Source organism: Myotis lucifugus, unplaced genomic scaffold (assembly GCF_000147115.1).
Source record: "Myotis lucifugus unplaced genomic scaffold, Myoluc2.0 scaffold_373, whole genome shotgun sequence".
Lineage (NCBI taxonomy): Eukaryota > Metazoa > Chordata > Mammalia > Chiroptera > Vespertilionidae > Myotis > Myotis lucifugus.
Window position 1 is genome coordinate 726,836 of NW_005871421.1, and position 22,497 is coordinate 749,332.

General features: G+C 50.3%; 2 protein-coding genes and 1 long non-coding RNA gene across 18 annotated transcripts in view; all 3 read left to right on the forward strand.

Annotated features, from left to right (window-relative positions):
* LOC102437639 (E3 ubiquitin-protein ligase pellino homolog 3) overlaps positions 1 to 4,382 on the forward strand; it is a 33,853-nt gene extending 29,471 nt beyond the window's left edge. For all 16 annotated transcript variants that reach the window (XM_023765066.1, XM_023765067.1, XM_023765068.1 and 13 more), the window contains 2 exons: positions 789 to 951; positions 3,832 to 4,382. In XM_023765066.1, the coding sequence (XP_023620834.1) occupies positions 789 to 951; positions 3,832 to 4,004 (336 nt within the window). In that variant the 3' untranslated portion in view covers positions 4,005 to 4,382. The remainder of the gene's footprint in view (positions 1 to 788; positions 952 to 3,831) is intronic.
* A 620-nt stretch (positions 4,383 to 5,002) lies between these two features.
* Positions 5,003 to 19,835, forward strand: BBS1 (Bardet-Biedl syndrome 1; the record flags this gene model as incomplete). Its single annotated transcript, XM_006101649.3, has 17 exons — positions 5,003 to 5,085; positions 5,337 to 5,413; positions 5,525 to 5,559; positions 8,721 to 8,993; positions 9,109 to 9,155; positions 9,289 to 9,327; positions 9,436 to 9,508; positions 11,563 to 11,694; positions 12,400 to 12,506; positions 14,087 to 14,207; positions 14,343 to 14,501; positions 15,460 to 15,529; positions 15,963 to 16,121; positions 17,938 to 18,071; positions 18,987 to 19,121; positions 19,500 to 19,586; positions 19,818 to 19,835. Coding segments are annotated over exons 1-17 (1,713 nt in total), but the record flags the coding sequence as incomplete, so codon positions are not given.
* A 5-nt stretch (positions 19,836 to 19,840) lies between these two features.
* LOC106699324 lies at positions 19,841 to 22,359 on the forward strand. The gene is made up of 2 exons (XR_001350874.1): positions 19,841 to 20,037; positions 20,141 to 22,359. It is a non-coding gene; the product is annotated as an uncharacterized LOC106699324 (long non-coding RNA).
* The last annotated feature ends 138 nt before the right edge of the window (positions 22,360 to 22,497 follow it).

Consider the following 22,497-nt stretch of genomic DNA (forward strand, 5'->3'; position numbering starts at 1 on the left):
ATATGGCAGGCGTAGCCTTGCAGATGACTGGGGAAAGGAGGGACCATTCAGAAAGTGGTGCTGAGGCAACAGGCTGTCCTTATTGAGGCTAATTGGATTTCTTCCTGATACCATACACACAACCAGTCTCAGAGAGATTAAAGGTTTAAATGTGAAAGGCAAAGTTTTAAACTGACCTCAGGATGAAGGAGAATTTCGCCAAACACAAGAAGCACAAGCCATCAAGGAAAAGATTGATCTCTTTAACTCCATCAGAAATAACTTTTGTTCATTACAAGTCACCATATAGGAGGTGAGAAGATGAGTCAAACTAGAATAGGGTATTTATATGTTAGCATATATATTAACCAGCGGTGTGAACTAGGGCTGCATGCATGAACACAAGTGAATCGCAGACATAACTTGAGCAGAAAAAGCAAATCACAGAACACGGCGACGTTGACATAATGTGTGGTTGAGGGGAAAACAAGGGAATAAAAGCACAGAATTGAGGGCTGTTTCTTCAGCCCAGAGGCCACAGGGTGCAGGCAAGGAAAGGCAGTTGGACGAACTCTTAAGCTGGATGGCGGTTGCATGGGTGTCTTATTCTTTATAACGTATATGTTAGATATTTTAACAGGCACTCACTGTGTGCTAAGCACTTAGCATGCCTTTCTGTCCTCTTCAGCAGGGCAACACCAAGAGCATGTGTGGTTCAGGGCTGGGCGCCATCAGCTGCGGCCCCGGCAAAGCCCTGTGGATGCGGGGTGGGCGCCCACCGGGCACTGACTCCTTCTGCCTGCCCACAGGTACTGAAGTCCACAGGGGATGTGTCCGGAGGCCGGGCCCTGTACGAGGGGTATGCGGCGGTCACGGATGCTCCCCCCGAGTGCTTCCTCAGCCTCAGGGACACGGTGCTGCTCCGCAAGGAATCTCGGAAGCTCATCGTTCAGCCCAACACTCGCCTCGAAGGTAACGGACTCCTGAGCCTCCTTTGGTGGGGGCCGTGCAGCCCTGTGGGAGCACAGAGGAGGCCTGCAACTGGCCAGGGGCCCAGGGAAGGCTATCTGGGGTGACTCCTACCTATCTCCCTGCCACAGTCCTCCTCAGGCCAAACCTCAGGCCAAAACCTTGGCATCTACCATCACCACCATCACTACCACTGTCCATGGTCATGCTGATGATAAGATGGGAACAGAAGGTTTGAGAAAGGCCAGCAGAGCCAGGGCTAGTGGAACATGCAGACCCCAGGGCGGGCAGGCATGGTACCAGAGAATTGGACCTCGCCCTGAAGTGAGTCACATCAGGCAGTGAGTTGGGACCCAGCGGACAGTGGAACCCAGGGGACAATGTGACTCAGCAGAGCCAGGACAGAGATCAGTAGCCCTGTGGTCCCTCTACCTTCTCAAGTGATGATCCCATTCCCAGAAGCCCTGACCCTGTGTGCATTGCATTTGGATCTTTTGTATTCAAAGCCCTTAGGGATCCCAGCACCTGCTGATTCACTTTCCCTCACCCCTTGACTCGTCTACCCTGACATCTGGCTCACGAGGCACCTATGAAGAGGCGGTGCCAATCAGCGTTTAGAGCATGAGCTTCGGTACTGCTCTGCGACCTTGTCCTAGCACTTGGCTGCTCTGGGCTTGGGTGTCTTCATTCATAAAGCCAGCCTTGATGTGTGCTTACATTGTAGTGAGCCTGAATTAAGTACTTCCTTCAAGTTCTAAGTGCTTTCCATGGACCAACCCTTTAAATCCTCACAATAATCCAATGAGGTAGATATTTTTATTACCCCGTTTTACAGATAAGACAATTGAGGCACAGAGAGTAAATTACTCAAGGCTTATAGCTCGATATTGGAAGAGCCAAGAGTGAATTTAAAAGTGTTTCCTCTTCACTACCACATCCTGGGCAGTAGTGAGGGTTAAATTCAGTAATTACCTCCTACTGGTGAGGAGGAAGCATTTAAGAGGCTTATCCTAAACTCTTTACACTCCAGAGGCTCCATGGGCTTTGACCCTGGCCCATTGTCGACCTCAGCGACCCTCCTGCCTGGTACACTGCCTTCCAGGCACATGGGCCTTTCTGTTTCTCCAACACCCTGAGCTCGCTCTGCTCTTATAACCCCTGCACTCGCTGTTCCCTCTGATTGGCGTGGTCCTCTCCCAGATCTTTGTCTGGATGGCTCTTCTTGTCATTTGGGTCTCTATATAACGGCATCTCCTGGGAGAGGCTGTCTCTGACCCCTCAATCTAAAGCAACCCCTTTGGTCCCTCTTGGCTTTCTCTTCTTCATGCACTCATCACTCTGCCATTTTCCTGTCTGCCTCGTCTCCATGACAGCAGAAGCAGCATATCCCCTGCACCTAGCACAGGGCCTGGCACACTGGAGCTGCTCAGTGCCTGTCAAATGAGTGAAGGAATGAATGAATATGAATCATGCTGGGCACACAGTCAGTGCTGGTTCCATGGACAATATCATCATCACTCTGATTGTTCTGCCCTGCAAGGGCCACTGGGGATCAAGAGGTGAATCGGACCCAGACCCTCGCCTCAAGTAGCTCACAGCCCATTAGGAAAGCCTGCATGAGTGCCCAGGAGATGCAAACAGTGGTTTGAACAGGTAGAGAGAAGGTCACATCCACCTTCAAGGGAGTCGGGGAGGGTTCTGGGGAGGAAGTGGTGACTACACGAGGCCTGAAGGACAGGCTGGATTTTCTTTTTATTTCTTTTTATTTTTTTGTTTGGATTTTCAAAGGTAGTGTTGGTAATGATGATGATAGCTAACTTCCGAGGACTTTCATATGCCAGGCACTGCGTAAAAACTTCCCATGGATTAACTCCCAACAACCTAATGAGGAAGTAACTGTCCCCATTTTTCAGCTGGAAACTGAGACACAGGGGGACTGACTGTGTATTTGCCTGAGGTCACACAACTAGTGGGTGGCAGAACCAGAATTTGAACTTGGGCCATCTGAACCCAGAGCCTGTGCTCTTAGCTCTATACAGCGCACAGTGCCACAGCGCACAACAAGGCACTGTGGGGGGATGTGAGTTAGAGGGAAATGCTTCCAGGAGTACAGTGGGGCCTTGACTTTCGAGTTTAATTCGTTCCGTGACGGAGCTCGTAACTCAAATTTACTCGTATGTCAAATCAATTGTGAACGAGTGAGACACGTGATGCTGGGCTGATGTTGTGGCATTCACTGTGACGTTCGCTGTGCCAACTAGCGGTGGGGTATCTGAAGCTGGCTCGTAACCCGAATTTTAGCTCGCAACTCAAAGCCAAAAATCGGCCAAGAGATGGCTCGTATCTCGAAAAACTTGTTAGTCGGGACACTTGTAAGTGAAGGCCCCACTGTATTCAGAGGACCCTCGGAGCTGCCCCATTTAAGAGATGTGTAAATAGGTCAGAGATAACGCTGCTAGCACTTGTTGAGCACCCACTTGATGCATTATTGTATTTAATCAGTACAGCTTCTTGAGGGAAGAGGTACTGTGCTCACCCCCACTTCACAGATGAGGAAACTGAGGCTTAGAGGTTGAGAAGCGGCCAAGGACAGTGTCTGTTTATCCTGGCATGGCACCTCATATACATCTCTTATTTAATGAATGAATGAATACAGCAATTCATTAAATACTCCCCCTCTAATATTTCCTTCCTCATAGGGTTACTGTAAGGAGGAATAGATAATAAACCTAAAATATTGGACACAATTTTTGCCACATGGTAAGAGCTCAGGAAGAACTAGCCGCCGCTGCTGCTGCTGCTGCTGCTGCTGCTGGTGATGACAATTCTGCTTCCCTATTAAGACCTTTCTCTGCTGCTGTTTTCTCTCCATCTCCTCCCCAGGCTCAGAAGTGCAGCTTCTCGAGTACGAGGCCTCGGCTGCTGGTCTCATCCGATCCTTCTCCGAGCGCTTCCCAGAGGATGGGCCCGAGTTGGAGGAGGTTCTCACCCAGCTGGCCACAGCCGATGCCCAGTTCTGGAAGGGCCCCTGTGAGGCCCCATCTGGCCAGGCGTAAAGCAGATTTGTACAGCCCCCCCCCACTCCATCAAACCAAGGCTGCAAGTGGCCCCCTTTTTATGTGCGCATCAGGGGCTAAGGGAGGGGCAGGAGCTCAGGCCTTGGTGCTACCTCAGCCGAGGGTGGTGACACTAACCCCTTCCATCTGGCAGCACTTTCCACTTTACCAGCTACTTCCCTGTGTTATCTCATTTGATCTGTGCTGCCCTCTGAGGAAGGGGCAAGGCAGGGCGCCTTATCCTGTTTCCCAGATGAGGAAATGGAAGTTCTGAGAAGTGACCTGTCTAGAGCCTGCAGGACTCAAAACCTCTCCCTGTCTAGGGCTCTTCATGGATTACTTTTATAACCAGAAAAATAAATATTAGAAATAAATAAATATTGTGGTCTGAGTAATTTCTCCTTGTGTTTGCTTCACTTTTCTTTTGCTCCTACCAGGGTAGTGGGATCAGGGGCTGGGGAGGGGGCAGGAGGGTCATTTTCAGGCCTCCATCCCCTGAGGATGTGCGCACGGTTACAGAATTGAACATAGCACAGTTTCTGCACTCACTCCCCTTTTGTGGCATTTCTTGTGTTTTGAAATATCCTGGGAGCCTAAAAACTAGAAACCCGCAACTCCAGTCAGAATCCTAGGATGTAATCTCCTGAGCCTTGTGTTTTGTTTTCTGAGCCTGGACCTTTTAGAACATGGCCCTTTTCAACTTGAAGATGGTTCCAGTTACTTTTGCTGCTCAAACACTGGAAGGGCTGCACTCAGGCTTGAAGCCAACGCGCCCTGCCGCTGACCCAGAGATCACAGGGCCCAGGTGCTGCGGCTGGGAAGGAGCAAAGATAAATCCTATGAGCTGGGATGAGGGATTGCGCTTTAGCCGCCAGAAGCCCAGCAAAGAAGCCAGCACATCTCGCATGGCTCCCAGGCTCGGGCCGGAACGTTGCGCTGCCGGAACGTTTGTACGCGAACTTTCCGGAACCCGGAGCGCTTGGATGCTGCACGGCGGCTGGCCAGAGCCGGTTGCCAGGGCGACGCCTGCGAAGATGGCGGCTGCGTCTCCGTTGGATTTCGACAGCGGCAAAGCTGAGAGGTGAAGGCCAACGTCCTTGCGGCCTCTTTTCCTACAGATGTGAAGAGGGTGCCCCCGGGATCTGGCTCCTGACGTTCTTGAACAGCTAGGGAAACAGGCCCAAGCAGTGTGTCGTGTGTGTGTGTGTGTGTGTGTGTGAGTGCTGGAGCCTGGACTTGCACCCCCAGTTCCGGGCTCCCCACACACCTCACTCTCAGAGACGGGCTCCCTCCCTGGGTACTCGCTCTCCAACTCTTTCCCTCCTCTTCCAGCAATGAAGCCAGTTCGAAATGGCTGGATGCGCACTACGACCCCCTGGCCAACATCCACACCTTTTCCGCCTGCCTGGGTGAGTCTGGGGCTGCTGTCCCGGTTCTGGGGAGATGAGTTGTCAGATGACGGTTCTGTAGTGAAGCCGCTGGGCTGATGCCCTGACTTATGGCTCTTTTGTGTTTTCCAGCGCTGGCAGATTTGCATGGGGACGGGGAGTCCAAGGTACGGTACCACCCGCGCAGAAAGGAGAACTGGGAATTGACATGTCCCGATGGCCCCAAAGAATTGACATGTCCCAATGGCCCCAAAGAAGCTCAGCATAATCTGGGTGGAATTCATGAGTACTCTGAAATAGCACATTTAGTGTTAATTTTTTAAAATTGATTTTAGAGAGGAAGGGGAAGGGAGAGAGAGAGAGAGAGAAACATCAATGATGAGAATCATTGATTGGCTGCCTCCCGCAGGCCTCACACTGGGGATTGAACCTGCAACCTAGGCATGTGCCCTTGACTGGAATCGAACCTGGGACCCTTCAGTCCGCAGGCTGATGCCCTATCCATTGAGCCATGCCGGCCAGACTTGTGTTAAATTTTATCTTTATGCAGAAGGTGAAGAGGTCCCATAATACAGAATGCAGAAAGTAAAGCAGAACAAGTGCTGCTGGGCATTTTGCTAAGACAAAGCCTCTTAGTTTTGTTAATTCTTTGCTGGAAGGTCAGGCACCTCCCTTGGCTGGATGTGAGGGGTTAGAATCTGGAGGGGAAGTAGAAGGGAATTGAAGGGACCTTTATGTTTATCAAAAGGACATCGATTTTAAGATTAGCCATAAGCTGATAATGGTTGAAGCTGGGTGATGGGTTCATTATATGAGTCTGTCTACTTTTGTCTGTGACTGAAATTTTTCCATAATAAAAAGGTTGAAATTTAATTTTAAACATAAAAATAGCCCGTTGACCCATGAACCAAGTTGAGGCCAGGGTCGTGGGCTTGATCCCCAGTAGGGGGCGTGCAGTAGGCAGCCAATCAACGATTCTCTCTCAACATTGATGTTTCTATCTTCCTCTCCCTTCTCTGAAATAAAATTTAAAAATTTAAAAATAAATACATAGCATAAAGGTAAATAAAATGTAAACAAAATATAAACAAAGAAATAATTTTAAAGGCACAGGTTGTTAATTTAATTTATTTATTTAGTTCTCATCCCAGAACTTCCTCTTTTTTTTAGAGAGAGAGAAGGGAAGGGAGAGAGAAAGAGAAACATTGATTGGTTGCCTCCCGTACATGCCCCGATCAGGATCGAACCCGTGACCTCAGTGTATGGGACAATGCTCCAACCAACTGAGCCACACTGGTCGGGGCTAGGCACAGGTGTGTTTTCTTTTAAAGGTTGGAAAATATATTGGGCTAAAGAAAGGAAGTTAACATATATTAAGTATCCATTTCTGGACTAGACCCTCTTTGAGGCATTTTCACATACTTAGATATTATTGATCCCCATCTTGTTAATGGGGAAATGGATTCAGAGAGGCTAAGTTTACTGAGTTTGTAGAAAGCAGCAGACCTGGGCCTGTCAGATTCTATGTTATTTATTTGTTCCACTATATAGCTCAACCTTTGTCCTGGGCAGTGAACCCACAATGGGCGCATTAGGTGGGCAGCTCAAGGATACATGGAAAGTGCGGTAGGATTTGTTGCCTTTTGACCCCAAATTCCTATATGTAATACATTCAACAATTCAACAAGCATACAGTGAACCCCTACTGTGTGTCAGCCATTGTGCAGACAGTAAACTCAGAAATGAATCAGTATACAGTCTGGAGGAGATATAGACTGAACACCTAGTGTGTGCTTGGCATTGAGTTTACAGCAGTGAAGTATGGAGAAATCTGACCCACTAACAAATGTAAAATGTTAAATGCCTTTTTTAATGACTAGTTTGCTTACTGTTGATTCCCAACATCTAACCCAGTGCCTGGCACAAATTAGGTACTTGATAAATATTTGTGGGGTAAATGATGGGTGCTAAAATAGAACATATGGAAAGTATTGTGGGAGCACCAGTGAGAGAATAATGAAAGCTATCTGGAGGCACCAGGAGGCAGTAACATGTGAACTAGGTTTTGAAGGATGAATGAAGTATATGAAGACGCACAGAAGAGAGGAAGGGAAAGCAACCCAGCATCACAAGTAGAGGCACAGAGGCTTGGAAGTTCACAGCACACTTGGAAAGAGGAAATTTGGAGTTAGAAGTTGAGGTCAATGTAAAATAGTAGTTAAGGCCACTGGCTTCGGATTCAGACAGACTAGGTTCCAGTTCCAGGCCTACCACATACGAGCTGTGTGAACATTTACGTAATAGCGCTAAGCCACAGCTTTCTCATTTGTGACTAATAATAACACCTCCCTCATATGGTGTTGAGAAGATTAAGTGGAATTCCTGGCGTGGCTCCTGGTGCACTGTGCATGCTCGGAATCCAGACGTTCTGTGGCAGTCCCCATTCTGGCTGGAGCATAGCATGGACGCGAAGGTGATGGTAGACAAGTTGGGAACTAGATCGGAGGGGCCTTGAAGGCCTCGTCAGGAGAATGGGCTTGCATGGCAGCTGCAGTGGCATGGAGTATGGGTTGGAGGGTGAAAAATGAAGACTGGCCCTGAGTCGGTTGGAGCATCACCCTGTACACCAAAAGGTTGTGGGTTCAATTCCCAATCAGGGCACATTCCCAGGTTGCAGGTTCGATTCCAGGTTGGGGCACGTGTGGGGGGATGACCAATTGGTGTTTCTCTTTCACATCAGTGTTTCTCTCTCTCATTCTCTTTTTCTCTTCCTTCCTCTCTAAACACATCCTCGGATGAGAATTAAAGAATAACAACAAAAAAACAGACTGAAGAGCTTGGTTCTGGTCTCTGCATCCACAGAGCACATTCTGCTCTGCATGCTGCTTCCTTAGCTCTGTTCCCATTCGGAAGTCAGGCGTCAGAAGCCCGGAGTTTCCAGTGCCCCACTGACCTCGGCCTCTGTCCCAGTGTCTAGAATAGTGCCTGGCAGGGAGCAGGCCCTGAAATGTTTACTGAATGAATAATGCAAACATCAGCTGCCACCTACTCCTCACTAGGACTCACCATGTTCTGTAATCCATTATCTCATTTGATTTTCGCTACAAGTGTCATGAAATTGCTAGACCCATTTTGCTGGTGGGAAAACAGGCACAGGAAGTTTAAGCAACTTTCCCAAGGTCACAGAGCTGGCAAGCCTTATCGCAGAGCATTTGCTGTTGGGTGGGAGTGAATGAATGAGCACCAGCAAAAGGACTGAGCCCAAGAAGAGGGTCCGGGCCAAGGTCTTTAGGCTCTGAGCCTGGAGTAAGCCAGCCTCTCTTTACAGCTGGTGGTGGGGGACCTTGGCCCGGGCGGGCAGCAGCCCCGCCTGAAGGTGCTCAAAGGACCCAGAGTACTGACTGAAAGCCCACTGCCCGAGCTACCGGCCGCGGCTGCCACCTTCCTCAAGGACCAACATGAGCCCCGAACACCAGCTCTGGCACTTGCTTCAGGCCCTTGCGTGTATGTGTATAAGAATCTTAGGCCCTACTTCAAGTTCAGCCTGCCCCAGTTGCCTGCAAACCCCCTAGAAGAAGATCTTTGGAACCAAGCCAAAGAGGTAAGTGATGTGGGGGATGGGAACAAGAAGGCAAAGATGGCAGCCACTGGGGCATCCTCCTTCTCTGCCGGGCTCTGGAGTTCACAGGCTTTCCCTCCTTCCTATGCTGTTATAGGACCGGATCGACCCCGTGACCCTGAAGGAGATGCTGGAAGACATCCGGTGAGAGCCCACCTCCCCTTCCTCCACCTCCCACCCCGCCCTCCTCTCCGACTCTTTCATCCCAGAGCTCGTGGCCTAACCCCGGGGCTCTGTTCCTCAACTAACCCTGCCATGATTGCCCCTCTCTTCGCAGGGAGAAGGCAGAGGTGCCTTTGTCTGTACAGTCGCTCAGGTAAGGGCCCTCTGAGGGCCTGGGCTCCGGAAGCCCCAGGGGGCAGTGAGTGGCTGAGCGGCCTGTGGACAGCCAGGCCCAGGGCGCGCAGCTGCATGTTCTCTCCAGGTTTCTGCAGCTGGAGCTGAGTGAAATGGAGGCGTTCGTGAACCAGCACAAGTCCAAGGCCATCAAACGTCAGGTAATGCCCCTTGTCTTCATTTCTCCATTAAAAACATGGATTTTTTTTTTAAACCACCAACACCAGAGGTAAATTCTACAACCAGACCTGACTAGTTTCATTTTGCAGTTTCCCTTCCAATCCTGCCACATAGATATGGTCACAAAGCGGCAGGGCCTTCTGCATTTCCAGTTAAGTGACAGCTTTGGCTTGATCTGTAGTTATATAACTTTATAGCGCTTTCATTGTCTTGAAGGTAAAGGTAATATATTCTCATAAGAGAACATTTGGAAAATAAAAGTATAAAGGAGAAATAGAAATGACTACAGTCTCACTACCTGAGGTACTTGCTCTTCTTGTTTTGGTACATTTCCTTCATAAATACACTTTTCTATCCTGCTTCCCTTGAGTAACATGACATATTTTGAACATTAAATAATTTAAGAACTATGGTTTTAGAGGCCCCTGGATTATTTAATTGATTTTTCATTAAGTCATTCAGTGTTTATATAATTAGTCACATGCAAGTCATTGGACAAGAAATGTCCCTTTTATTCACTCCATAGTTTTTTTATTAGTTATACTTTTAATTGCTTTATTGATGAACCTATTCACTGATGAACTCTATCGGCTCCTGACCTGGGGGCTGACCCTTAGTCCAGGGACAGACTCCCAGAGCTGTTCTCTGCATTTTAAAAAAGCCTCATGGGAGCCATGAGGTCACTTGAGCCAAACATGTTGATCAACACAGTCCTCAGCCGTTGGCTAGTCTTAGACCAATTCTGTGAGAAGCATGTTCTCTCCTGCTGATCAGCAGCTCAGATCCACAGCTGTCAATATCTTTGAGTACTTCTAAAACCAGGAAGTGAATCGTTGCTCAAAAGATGCAATTTTGGGGCAGAGGGCAAGCTTTCTAAGTGTGTCATGGGTACATGATTGGGAGCCACTAAGTTCCATACTTCTGTAACCTTTCTCCTTCCACTCAGCTTTTAATCTTAAAGATAATCACACAGCCCTAGCCGGTTTGGCTTAGTGGATAGAGCGTCGGCCTGAGGACTGAAGGGTCCCGGGTTCGATTCCAATCAAGGGCACATGCCCGGGTTGTGAGCTCGATCCTCAGTAGGGGGTGTGCAGGAGGCAGTCAATCAATGATTCCTTCTCATCATTAATGTTTCTATCTATCCTTCCCTCAACCTTCCTCTCTGAAATCAATAAAAATATATTGGGGGAAAAAAGATAATCACACAGTGAGCAGCTTTATTCAAAGAAACACTTGGTCCTGCTAAAATATTTCCATAGGAGAAATTCCTAAAAAGGGGGTCATCCCCTTCTCTTTTGTTTTCTCTCCGATCACAATGACAAAGGAACATGTGCCCACTGTAGAAATTACAGACAAGCACACTGAGAAATTAAATAGCACCCGTGAGCTTGTTGTCCAGAGATAACCAGTGTTAGTATTTAAGGCTTTAGCCTTTCAGCATGTTTTTCTATTCATTTTTAAAAACTGAGATTATACTAATGTAACTTTTTACCTATTTTTTCTCTTAATACATTAGAAGTATTCTCCCTATCTTTGAATCTTCTTTTAAAATGTGATTTTTTAAATGACTGCATGGTTTAGGATCATATGGATAGTTCATAATTGACTTAGACCAGTGATGGTGAACCTTTTGAGCTCGGCGTGTCAGCATTTTGAAAAACCCTAACTTAACTCTGGTGCCATGTCACATATAGAAATTTTTTGATATTTGCAACCATAGTAAAACAAAGACATATTTTTGATATTTATTTTATATATTTAAATGCCATTTAACAAAGAAAAATCAACCAAAAAAATGAGTTCGCGTGTCACCTCTGACACGCTTGTCATAGGTTCGCCATCACTGACTTAGACAATCTTCTTTTGTTAGAAAGTTAGGTTTGTTGCACTAAACACCTTTGTACATAAATCTTCTTTTGCCTCTCTATACTCTTCCTCCTGTTTTACCCTCTTTCTTCCCTCCTGTGGTGTCTTGGGGGTGAATGGGGGGAATGGTGTGTGGGAATCCAGGGTGACCCGTGGAGTCCTTCTGCAGACAGTCATCACCACCATGACCACCTTAAAGAAGAACCTGGCTGACGAAGATGCTGTGTCATGCTTGGTACTGGGCACCGAGAACAAGGAGCTCCTGGTGCTGGACCCGGAGGCCTTCACCACTTTGGCCACGGTCAGTGCGGGGCCTGAAACAGCACACCTGAGGCCCAGCTGCATCCCCTCCCTCTGTCCCCCCACATCCTGCTCCCAGTTCTTGGTAATACATGAAAAATTATAAAATATAGATAAGCATAAAGAAAAAATATATAAAGAAATCCCACCACTCACAGACATTTACCATTAAATCATATGTCTTTCCTGACATTTTCATATTTAGACATAGATATATAACTATATATTTTTTTTTTTACAAAAACGGCCTTGTGGTACAGGATCGTATAACTTGCTCTTTTCACGTAGCAGTAGCTCATCAATGTTTTTCCACATCTACATAAAACCACGTCCTCCTTTTCAAAGGCCTCACAGTATCCATTTTATAGATTCACAACATTTATTCACCCCGTCACCTATTGTGGGTTTAAGTTGTTTTCCAATAATAGTTTTCACTATTAACACCACTGCAGTAGGCATTCTTGCCCAAATGTCTTTCATGCTTGTCTAAACATTTCCTTAGGCTGCATTCCTAGAAGTGGCGTAGTTTAGTCAAAGGCTTGTGCTACATGTCGCTCAGTTTCCCTCCAGAAAAATTGTACGAGTTTAAACTGACCAGCTGGGTATGCGTGAGGAAGTTGGGATTTCAGATAAAGAGTCGGTCCCTTCAAGGTAGGGAAGGACTGGGGCTCCAGAGAAATGGGATGTTTGAGCCTCTTCTTCGCAGATGAGCCTACCCAGCGTCCCCGTCTTCCTGGAGGTGTCTGGCCAGTTCGATGTGGAGTTCCGGCTGGCCGCTGCCTGCCGCAATGGGAACATCTACATCCTGAGAAGGTAGCCACACGTGGTCTCGGGCCAGAGAGAACATCTCAGATACCTGGCAGTTTCTGGGGTTTGCAAGATAAGCAGGGGGCTTGGGGCTGGAATTGGGGAATGAAAAGAGCTGAGACGTGCACATAGGAGGCTGTACCAGGAGCACAGCGGGTATCTGGAGGCTTGTGTGATGGGGTTGGCAAAGTGAGAGACCAGCTGGGTGGCTGAAGCACATGAGCAATGCAATCAGAAATTGGAAGAAATAAAAACAGTCTCATATTTGTTATATTGTTTTATAGGTATGAGACACTTTACAGTGGGTAGTTTGATATTCCTTACAACATTCATTTTTTTAATTGAGAGATGTTTTTGAGCACATACTTAAGCATTGTATAAGGTTTTGATGAACAAAATGAACATCGTTCCTACCCTTATGGGAAGATAGATATTAAAGTCAACAAACCAAGATAATATTGTGAATTGGATACATGCAGTGGAGGAAAAATACAGGCTCAATGGGAAAAAATAATGGGGTCAAGGTGGTCAGCAAATGCCTGTCTGTGGAAATGACGAAGGTGAAGAAGGGGCCAGTTTTTCACAAAGTGCAGGAAGAGTGTTGTAGGCAGAGGGAACCTAAGAACCTCAGGTGGGGAAGACACTGGCATGTGCTGCTCAAGCGAGGTGGGCGAGGGGGAGGGTGGGCAGAGAGGGTGAGGGGGAGGGTGGGCAGAAATGACGTGAAGACCAGGTTGGCTCATGCAGGACCCATTAGGATGTGGTCAAGATTTGGGGTTTTATCTGAAGTCTAGTGGAAAGCTGCTGCGGGATTTTACTCAGAAGAATGACATGATCCATTTACACATTTAAAAGATTACTCTGCTGGGTGGAGGGTAGATTGGCAGGAGGCCCAGGGACCGGTGGGAGGGTCTCAGCTGGGACATGACGTTGGCCCAGACTTGGTGATGAAGAAAATGGACCATAGTCTGTGATTGGTAGGCAGGAACTACCCCTACTTTCTGGGTAAGAGGAACAGATTCAGTCCTAGCCGGTTTTGCTCAGTGGATAGAGTGTCAGCCTGTGGACTGAAGGGTCCCGGGTTCGATTCCAGTCAAGGGCACATGCCTGGGGGTTGCGGGCTTGATCCCCAGTAGGGGGCGTGTGGAAGGCAGCCGATCAATGATTCTCTCTCATCATTGATGTTTACATCTCCCCCTCTCCCTTCCTCTCTGGAATCAATAACAATATATTTTTTAAAAGAGAGAGAAAGAGATTCAGAGGTCAGGACATGGAAGCAGTGCAATTACACAACAACTCCGAGCTGTTCTGATAAGTTACTAAAGTGCCTAAGTCCACTCGCACTACAACTGCCAGGTCATCACACAGATCCCTGTAGTGAAGGTGGGAGGGAGGCCAGGAAGGAGGACACCTTCATGTTCCTCAAGGTCACACAGCTATGAAGAGGTACAGGTGGGAAGAATACCATGGTCCTCTGCTTTGGGGCCAAGGTTCCTTCCAGGATAGTCTGTGGGGCTTAGAAAGAGGAGGGTGAGCCAGGGAGGGAGAGGGTTTCTCTGGGCTGGGAGAGTCTCTCTGCTCCACAGAGACTCCAAGTGCCCCAAGTACTGCATCGAGCTGAGCGCCCAGCCTGTGGGGCTTGTCCGGGTCCACAAGGTCCTGGTGGTGGGCAGCAACCAAGACAGCCTGCATGGCTTCACCCACAAGGTATGGCCTCCGGGCAAGCACCCACCCCCACCCCTCCATGCATGTCTCCCAGGTCCCCTTCCCAGCAATTCTAGCCACCCCCTCTGCCCATTCTAACCCCTAGACCCCTGCAGACACCTGGCTATTCCCTCCCAGGGTAAGAGGCTGTGGACGGTGCAGATGCCTGCAGCCATCCTGACCATGAACCTCCTGGAGCAGCATTCCCGGGGCCTGCAGGCCGTCATGGCCGGGCTAGCCAATGGAGAGGTCCGCATTTACCATGACAAGACCCTGCTCAATGTCATCCGCACCCCGGTGAGCCCTGACTCCTTGCCTCACTCCCACCTCGAGGGCAGCTTAGCTGCCTCCTGATTCCAGTCTATCCACTGCCCTTGACTTTTAATGCATTTCAAAAACATTTGTTCAAAAACATTTGTTGAGCACTTCATATGCACAACTCATTGTATTGAGGGTATAAAACAATGCCAGACCCTTGCCTTCAGGGAGCTTAGTATCCAAGGTGACAGCCAGCCAAAGACAACTGATTCAAATAAAAGGCAGACAGACGCCAAGTGCTGAAAAAGCAGAGCGGGCTGAGTATCGGCGGTAGACAAATGGGGATGGAACTCAGGGATGAGAGGCGCGCGTGCTCTTGGTGAGGGAAGCCAGGAGTTTGATGAATTGGGAACAGAGTTTTTCCAACACTAAGTTGTGAGTCATTAAATCAGTTTAATGGGTCACAACCAGCAACATCAAATCCAGTGTATATCACAAGTGGAACTTGTGTGTGTGTGAATGTGTAAGGTGTCCTATGCCACAATAGAAGATTTGAGGGCAGGTGTTGTGTGGGTTGGGAGAAGGTAAAGAGTAAAGAGTTGACAGAAAAGGTGGGCTAGAGTCCCATGTGGAAGGGGGACAGGGAGAACAAGAGCCATGGGAGGTTTTCTAGAAGAGAGTCAACATGATCATGTTGGTTTTGAGAGGCAGCAGAGGCAGCTGTGAAGGACAGACAGGGAGAAAGACTGTTCTGGGAGCCTGTTAGGAAGCTGACCCCACAAGCCCAGGGATGTTTAGTCTGGAACGATAGCCGTGGCAGAGAGGCGGAGGGAGATGAGAACAGAGGAGCTATTTCAGAGGCAGCACTGCCCCAGGCCTCGCCTCCCATCTCACCTGTTATGGCATCTCTGGGGACCCCCAACCTTACCCCTCTCCCGCAGTCTTGCTCTCCTCTCCAAGATATTTTCCTAAATAAACTCGAGTGTCTGCACCATAGGATGCAGTGACCAGCCTTTGCTTTGGCCGCTTCGGGCGGGAAGATAACACCCTCATCATGACTACGCGAGGTGAGGGCCGTCGGACCTGGCAAGGGGGTTCGAGTTGGGAATGAAGGGAACAGGCCAGATCCTGGGAAGGAGAGAAGGTGGATGGGAGGACGTGGGTGTGGAAAGCAAGGCTGGCAGACACAGGGGACAGCTCCTCAGCGGTTTGACCTGGTGACCTCAGGGCCAGGCCCTGGGCTGGATTGTGTCTCCGGTTCACCCAGCATCCCCAGCGCCTGCCACACCAGGAACATGAAAGTGCTCCACAAGTAACTGAAATGAATAATAACTAATGGTAGGAGGGTGTTTAGACAGACTTCACCCCTTCCAGAAACGCAATCTCAGCAGCAAGGCAGACATGTACAGAGATGAGACGGATGGTTTGGGGAAGAGAGACTGGAATGTAGTGTGACTGGGGAGGGAGGTCACGTCTGTTTCTGGCTGTCCACTTCCCTAGGTGGTGGCCTGATCATCAAGATCCTGAAGCGCACAGCAGTGTTTGTGGAGGGGGGAGGGGAGCTGGGCCCCCCACCAGCCCAGGCCACAAAACTCAGCGTGCCCCGAAAGACTCGGCTTTATGTGGACCAGACGCTGCGAGAGCGGGAGGCCGGCACCGGTGAGACTCAGGCCAGGCTCTTCCTCTTCCTCTGCTGCTCTGAATTCAAGCAGCATCAGCCAGGGAGCTGTGGGTGTGGGGCAGGGAGACCGAGTGGCCAGAGGGAGGCTGGAAAGGCCGTCGGAGCCTGCTTCGAAAGGGCCTGGAACGCAAAGCTAAGATGTTTTTGTTTAAGTTAGTGGGAGCTGGGAAAGATGTGAAGCAGAAAAATGCAGTAACTCAACCAGCTCTACCTTAACAAGGGATCTGGCTTGCAGTTTAAAGGTAAATTAGAGGATAAAGAAAATAACTAACAGGCTATTGTAGCCTAGAGAACCCAAGAAAAGCAATTGGTATATTAAAGAAATAATTAGGAAGTTCTCAAAGGTGACAAGTGTAAAATATTCAGAAGTCAATAGCTTTTGTGTATACCAACGATAACCAGTTAGAAAATATGATGGAAAGTTTCCATCCACAATGGCAAGGAAATCTCTAGAAACAAACTGAAGAAGATGTACAAAATCCAATAAAGGAGATTATAAAACTGCTCTCATGAACATCAGAGGTCACATGAATGACGAGATTTACCAAGTCTCAGGGTGGCAAGTCCTAAGGTAAGGTGGATTAATGAACAGCTTCCAGAATTAATAGAGAGACCTAGCGAAGTAACAGCGCAACCCCTGGGATTTGTTTTGAGGACCTGACCAAATGATTCTAACCGTAACTCTGAGAAATTTGGAGACAGTGGGAATGAGGGACTTAGCCGATCACTGAAGCTGTAGGAATTCACAGCTGTGATACCAATAGGGGAATTGATACCGATCAATGGCACATTTAGGAAGTCCAGAAACAGGCCCTTGTTTATGTGGAAAGTTAGTGTACATTAAAGGTATTATTTCAAATTAGTGGGGAAAGAAGACACTGTCCACAAAACATAATTAGAACAACTTGCTTCTAGAAAAAAAATTTAGAACTCTACCTCATAGCAAACACAATATTCTGGGTAAATTAAAAATAAAACTGTTAAAGTACGAAAGGAAAAGGAAAGGTTACTAGATGGGATAACATAAAGACGTAAAACTTGTGAATGGTAAAAAAGCACCTCATAAAGTCAAGGAAGAGGGCAGACCAAGTGCTAAATCTGGAGAGACCAGAGGAGTGCCGCGCGGGTGGGCTCTGGAGGGCTCTGAGGACAAGTCATCGATCTTGACAAATGACTAGAGTGAGGGGTGCACCTGGGTGACTTGAGGGGCGGGATGCCGTGCGGAGGTAGGGAAATGAGCTTGGTGTCTGCATCACTGAATTTGAGGGGTTGATGATGCGTCCAGGTGCAGGTGACCGTTAGGCAGTTAGAAGCAGGAGGCTGCCCCAGGTGCTGAGCTGCTGGAGACGCCCTGTCAAGTGTGGACATGGGCCAGGCCCTGAGGTGGGCACCGAAGACCCAGCAGGCACGCGTCCCTCTCAGTTGTTCCTCTTTGGAGTGGCCACGGCCAGGGCCGGACATGGGTTGTCCACGGGAGGAAGACAGAGGAGAAGAGGACCAAGGACAAGACTCCAGGGAACACCAGTGCTTATGGTGGAATGGAAACAGCCAGAAAAGGACCCTGAGATTGTGCGGGCAGCGAGGTGGTAGAACCAGGAAGAGGAAGCAGGAAAGAGTCCAGCATCCAGTGTCATCAGAAGGCTGACTGTTGGCCCTTGGCCCTCCTTTCCCCCACATCCTCAGCCTCTGCAGACCCTGCCCTCTGTACCTTCGTCTTGCACTCTCCCCACCCCCTGTACCCACCCCCGCCTCCCCTCCCCACCTCCAGCATCAGCACTCTGTGTGTCTCCTCAGCCATGCACCGGACCTTCCAGACCGACCTCTACCTGCTGCGCCTCCGGGCTGCCCGTGCCTACGTGCAGGCCCTCGAGTCCAGCCTGAGCCCCGTGTCTGCAACAGCCCGGGAGCCACTCAAGCTACACGCTGTGGTGAGCACCCAGCAGCCTCGGGGACAGAGGGGCAGAGATCGGGGTGGGTGGGAGCCCTGCAGCCCCAGAGCCAATTCCAAGTCAACTAGGCCTCATGCCCCTTCTCACCTTCCCACAGGCCAGGGACCAAGTCTCATGTCCTCCCCTGTGAGAGCGTGCTCACCTTCTCTCTCCTGGGCTGCCTCTGCCCCGCACTGGCCACACAGGGACACACTCTCCAGCTCCCTCATTCCAAGTTGTGCTCAGAAAAGCCCCAGACTTGGGGCAGGGCACACAACTCCTCGCCTTGGGATTTTTCTTCCCAGGAGCCTGGAGGGAGTCCTCCCGCTATGGTACCGGGAAGAAAGCTGTTCATTCAGTAACTGCCTGGGGCTTGCACAGGCAGAGGAGGAGCCCACACACCCACACACAGTGGCCTTAAGGTCATCAGGGCTCCAACCAGCTCTCAGTAGGTCCCTGGGGGGTGCCATCTCCCAACTGGGCTTCTGACTTCTCTTTCCCTAAAGGAAGTGGATAGATAGAGGAAGAAGCTACAGAGCAACCGAGGGTAAGAGGGAGGAAAATGAAACCATTTCGGCCACTGCAGGATGAGAGGGGAGGTGGGCCAAGCTTAGGAAGAGGGGCAGGGGCAGTGGTGAGGACTCAGGTAGGAGCTGGGACTTGTATCCCGAGGCCAGCTCTGCCTCTGACCCAACTTGCCAAGTGGCCTCTCTCAAACTTCTTCCCGGCCCTGGGCCTTTGCTGATTCCTGTGCCCACTGGAGCCAAACTTCTGGGCATTTTGAGAGGCAGATGGACAGTGAGCTAGAACAGCTGGAGGAGGGTGACTTGAGGACACTGATGAGGAAGCAGGGCCAGGGCACACCGTGTCCCACGCCCAAGGCCACTAGGTCTACCCACTCCACCCTCTCCATAGGTTCAAGGCCTGGGCCCCACCTTTAAGCTCACACTGCACCTGCAGAACACCTCGACAGCCCGGCCCATCCTGGGGCTGCTGATCTGCTTCCTGTACAACGAGGCGCTCTATGCCCTGCCCAGGGCCTTCTTCAAGGTACTTGACAGCCTCCTGAGACATGGAAAGGTGGGGAGCGGGGGGCTGATTAAATGCCCACAGAGCCTCCACCCGGTCGGAGGTGAGGGCTGGCAGGGGCTGCAGCCAGAGGTTAGGCTAGGGCACAACAGGGCCTCCGGGGAGAGCACCCAAGACCTGCCTCAGCTGCCCTACTCCCAGCCTGCCAGAGTCTCAGAGCCACGCAGCCGGTGCTGGAGAACAGCCATGCCAGGCCCTCCTGTGCCTCTCCCAGAAGCCTGTTGGTCCTGCAGCAGCTCTGGGAGCCTGTCTGCCTCAAGGAGAATCTTCTGGAGTGAAGGTCCTGGTTTTCCCCTGGCATGAGGGCTGATTTCCTAACGTCTTTGTCCCCAAACTTAGGTTCCCTTGTTGGTGCCAGGGCTCAGCTACCCCCTGGAGACCTTTGTGGAGAGTCTCAGTGACAAGGGCATCTCAGACATTATCAAGGTAGGTGGCCATTGGTACTGCTTGGGGAGGACAGCGGGAGGGCTGTCCCCAGGTGGCTGCCGGCTGGGGGTGGGTATCTGCACAGGAGAGGCCTTCCAGCCTCCCCAGCCCTTTTGACAGAGCCCTGGTGGCCTGTCATTAGGGCCAGTGCAGACCAGGCCAGGCTTGGCCGAGCAGGGAGGAAGGGCTCCAGGGGGCAGGACCCTACTGCCATGAGCACCTCCTCCACAGGTGCTAGTGCTTCGAGAAGGGGCTGGCAGCTGCCTGACCCCTGGACTGGAATTAAAGCCCCTGCGGAATTGGACCAGGAAGATCCAGCCCCTTTCACTGAGCTGGGCAGAGGCAGTGGCCCAGCCTGCTCCCCGCGCAGCAGGTGCTGGGCCACAGCTTCCCTTTCCCCTCCTAAGCCCCCCGTGCTCACCATCCGACCGCTGGTGACCTACAGCAGCAGGTCAGTGACTACCCAGGAGGTTCAGCGCCTTTCCTCTCAGGAAGGTGCAGGCACCGGCTCACTGGGCTCCTGCTGCTCCTCTGTCCTCCCCACTTTCCTCCAGAAACCACACCCAAGCCCAGAGGAAGAGCTCTGCAGCAGTCAAGGTGAGATGAGGGGCACGGCCGCCTTCTCCTTTGTTGCTCCCCTTAGGCACAGCGCCCATTGCTGCAGCTGGCCCAGCCAGAGGTGGCTGGGGCCTGGCCTGGGACAGTCAGAGGCTTTACTGGGTGAGACTGAACCCCCTGTTGCTCCCTGGGGTTTCAGAGGCTTAGCTGCTGCCAGTTTAGCTTGAAGCAAAATACATGCTCTGATCTCCCCTCGTGAGCTGAGCAGGGGACCCCTTCTTTCTATTCGGGGGCCCAGAATATAGCTGCCTCCCCACAGGGTGCTTTTCTGAAATCTTGGGCTCAGTCAAGGTCTCAGGCCTGTGATGCTCCATGAGGAGGGCATGGGGTGAAGACCACACAGGCACTGCTCCTGACGGGATGCTTGGGTCCAGAATGTACACCCAGGAGAGGAAGGCTCAGGTAGACGGAGCAGAGAGGGTGCTGGGGGGAACAGAGGGGCATTTCTGGGGGCTCTGGGGAGGTGGCACAGGAGGCAGAAGCCCAGAATTGCCGATCAAGATGCGCTTCAATGCCCTGGAGCCCAGAGCAGCCATGTGAATGGAAAGTTCACCTGGCAGTGGCCATAGTGTGAGGGAATTCGCTGGAAAGGCATGGACCAGAGGCTCGAGTGAGTCAGAAGGCTGAACAAAGGCACATGTTCAGCCCACAAGAACCAGAGACCCACAGTCCCGGCCCTCGGTGCCTCACAGCCCTGGCCAGTCTGCCTGGCCACCTCTCGGCATTCTGGGGGGGCCACTCCTGAGACAGGAGCCCCACTCCCGGAGGACCTACATCTTCCCTTCTCTGAGCAGGAGCAGCCGATGTGTGGCGACAGCTCAGGGTTGTAACCCAATCCCTGGGGACCTTAGTTTCGCCTTGTGTAAATGAGGCAGTTTGACCGGATTCCGCTCTAAAATCCTATGAGCTCGGCAGCTCTAGAGGAAGTGAGGAGTCGGCTCCAGAAAAGGGGATACTTGACAGGAATAACTGCAGAGACTTTGCCCTGAGGCCGAGGGCCCCAAGCTGACGGCCACTGCCAGGCAACAGCCTCTGTGCCCAAGAGGGACTGGGTGACAGCCACAGCCACCCCCTACCCGAGGAATGCATTCTGGGGCCAGGTTAACCAGTTAACTGCCACGATATTTTGAATTTAATTAAGAAAGGTCCGCCGCTTGCATCTATAGACGCTATGGCGTACAAATGGTTAAGACAAGCAAGCGGTCTAGACAAAAAAGAGCCCATCCCCCTCTATGTACAGTCCACACTCGCAGACATGGACCAATTGGGAGAGGACGGTGAAGGGTTCTGGATCAAAGCAACTGATGCGCAGGGGAACAAGCAGGAGGTTTCACCTGGAAATGGACAGACAGGGAGAGGGCGCTGGGGGCACAGCAGGGTCACTGTCAGAGGCTTAGCTTAACCTGAAGAGCTTTCTCAGGGAGCTTATCCGACAAGGAAGGGCCTGCTCTAGAACGTGTAGCCCCTTGTCACTGGCGCTGTGTCCTCCGGGCTGGGCTCTCACTGCTCAGATGGCTGTGTTCAACCAGATGACCTTACAGTCCCTCTCACCCCAGTGAAGTGATGAACTGTGTGAACTCGGAACAAAAAGGTCTGCTCTGGGTTCTCACAGCTATTCATGATGGAAGCGGAGAAACTGCTCCTAGGCCCAGCAACCAACGTGAGTTTATATGATGGACTACCATGTGCTGTCACACATGAACTGCGGTGATGTGTAAATGAAGCAAGAAGCAGTGCGCGGGACCCAGGGCCTCACTAGTCAGGACTCCGGGAAATTGTGTACATTAAGGAGGAGAGTTGGTGCCTGTAAAAAGAATATTTATCTAAAAACATGGACCTACTTAGTACTATGGAATTAGACCATAAGAAGAAAAGAGCATCTCCCCACCCCAGCACTGCTCCCCTGCTAGTCACTTGCAGTTATCTTAGCTATTTATTTTTGTAACATGCTTACACTGGTCTTGTTCGATTTGTCAATCTCAGACACTATCTGTTGGCTCCCTTTCCTAACAGATGAGGGACACCATCCCTTCCTTGTCTTTCCAGTTTGTAGGTGAATCAATATTCAGTTTGGATTACAATTTATATTATGTGAAAATTATTCACTGTGAACCAAGAATTGGGCTATAATTAAATTACCTTTTGAGTACCGGTACCTTTTGTTTTTCATGGAATTAATAATTACCCTGTTTTTTCCCTTTGCTTAGTTTTCTGTGCTAATTCTCCCCCTGCTGGGTCTGACCGTTCCTTTTTACTGAACACTTGCCTCCATCCGGGGGCAGGGAGGCTGGAG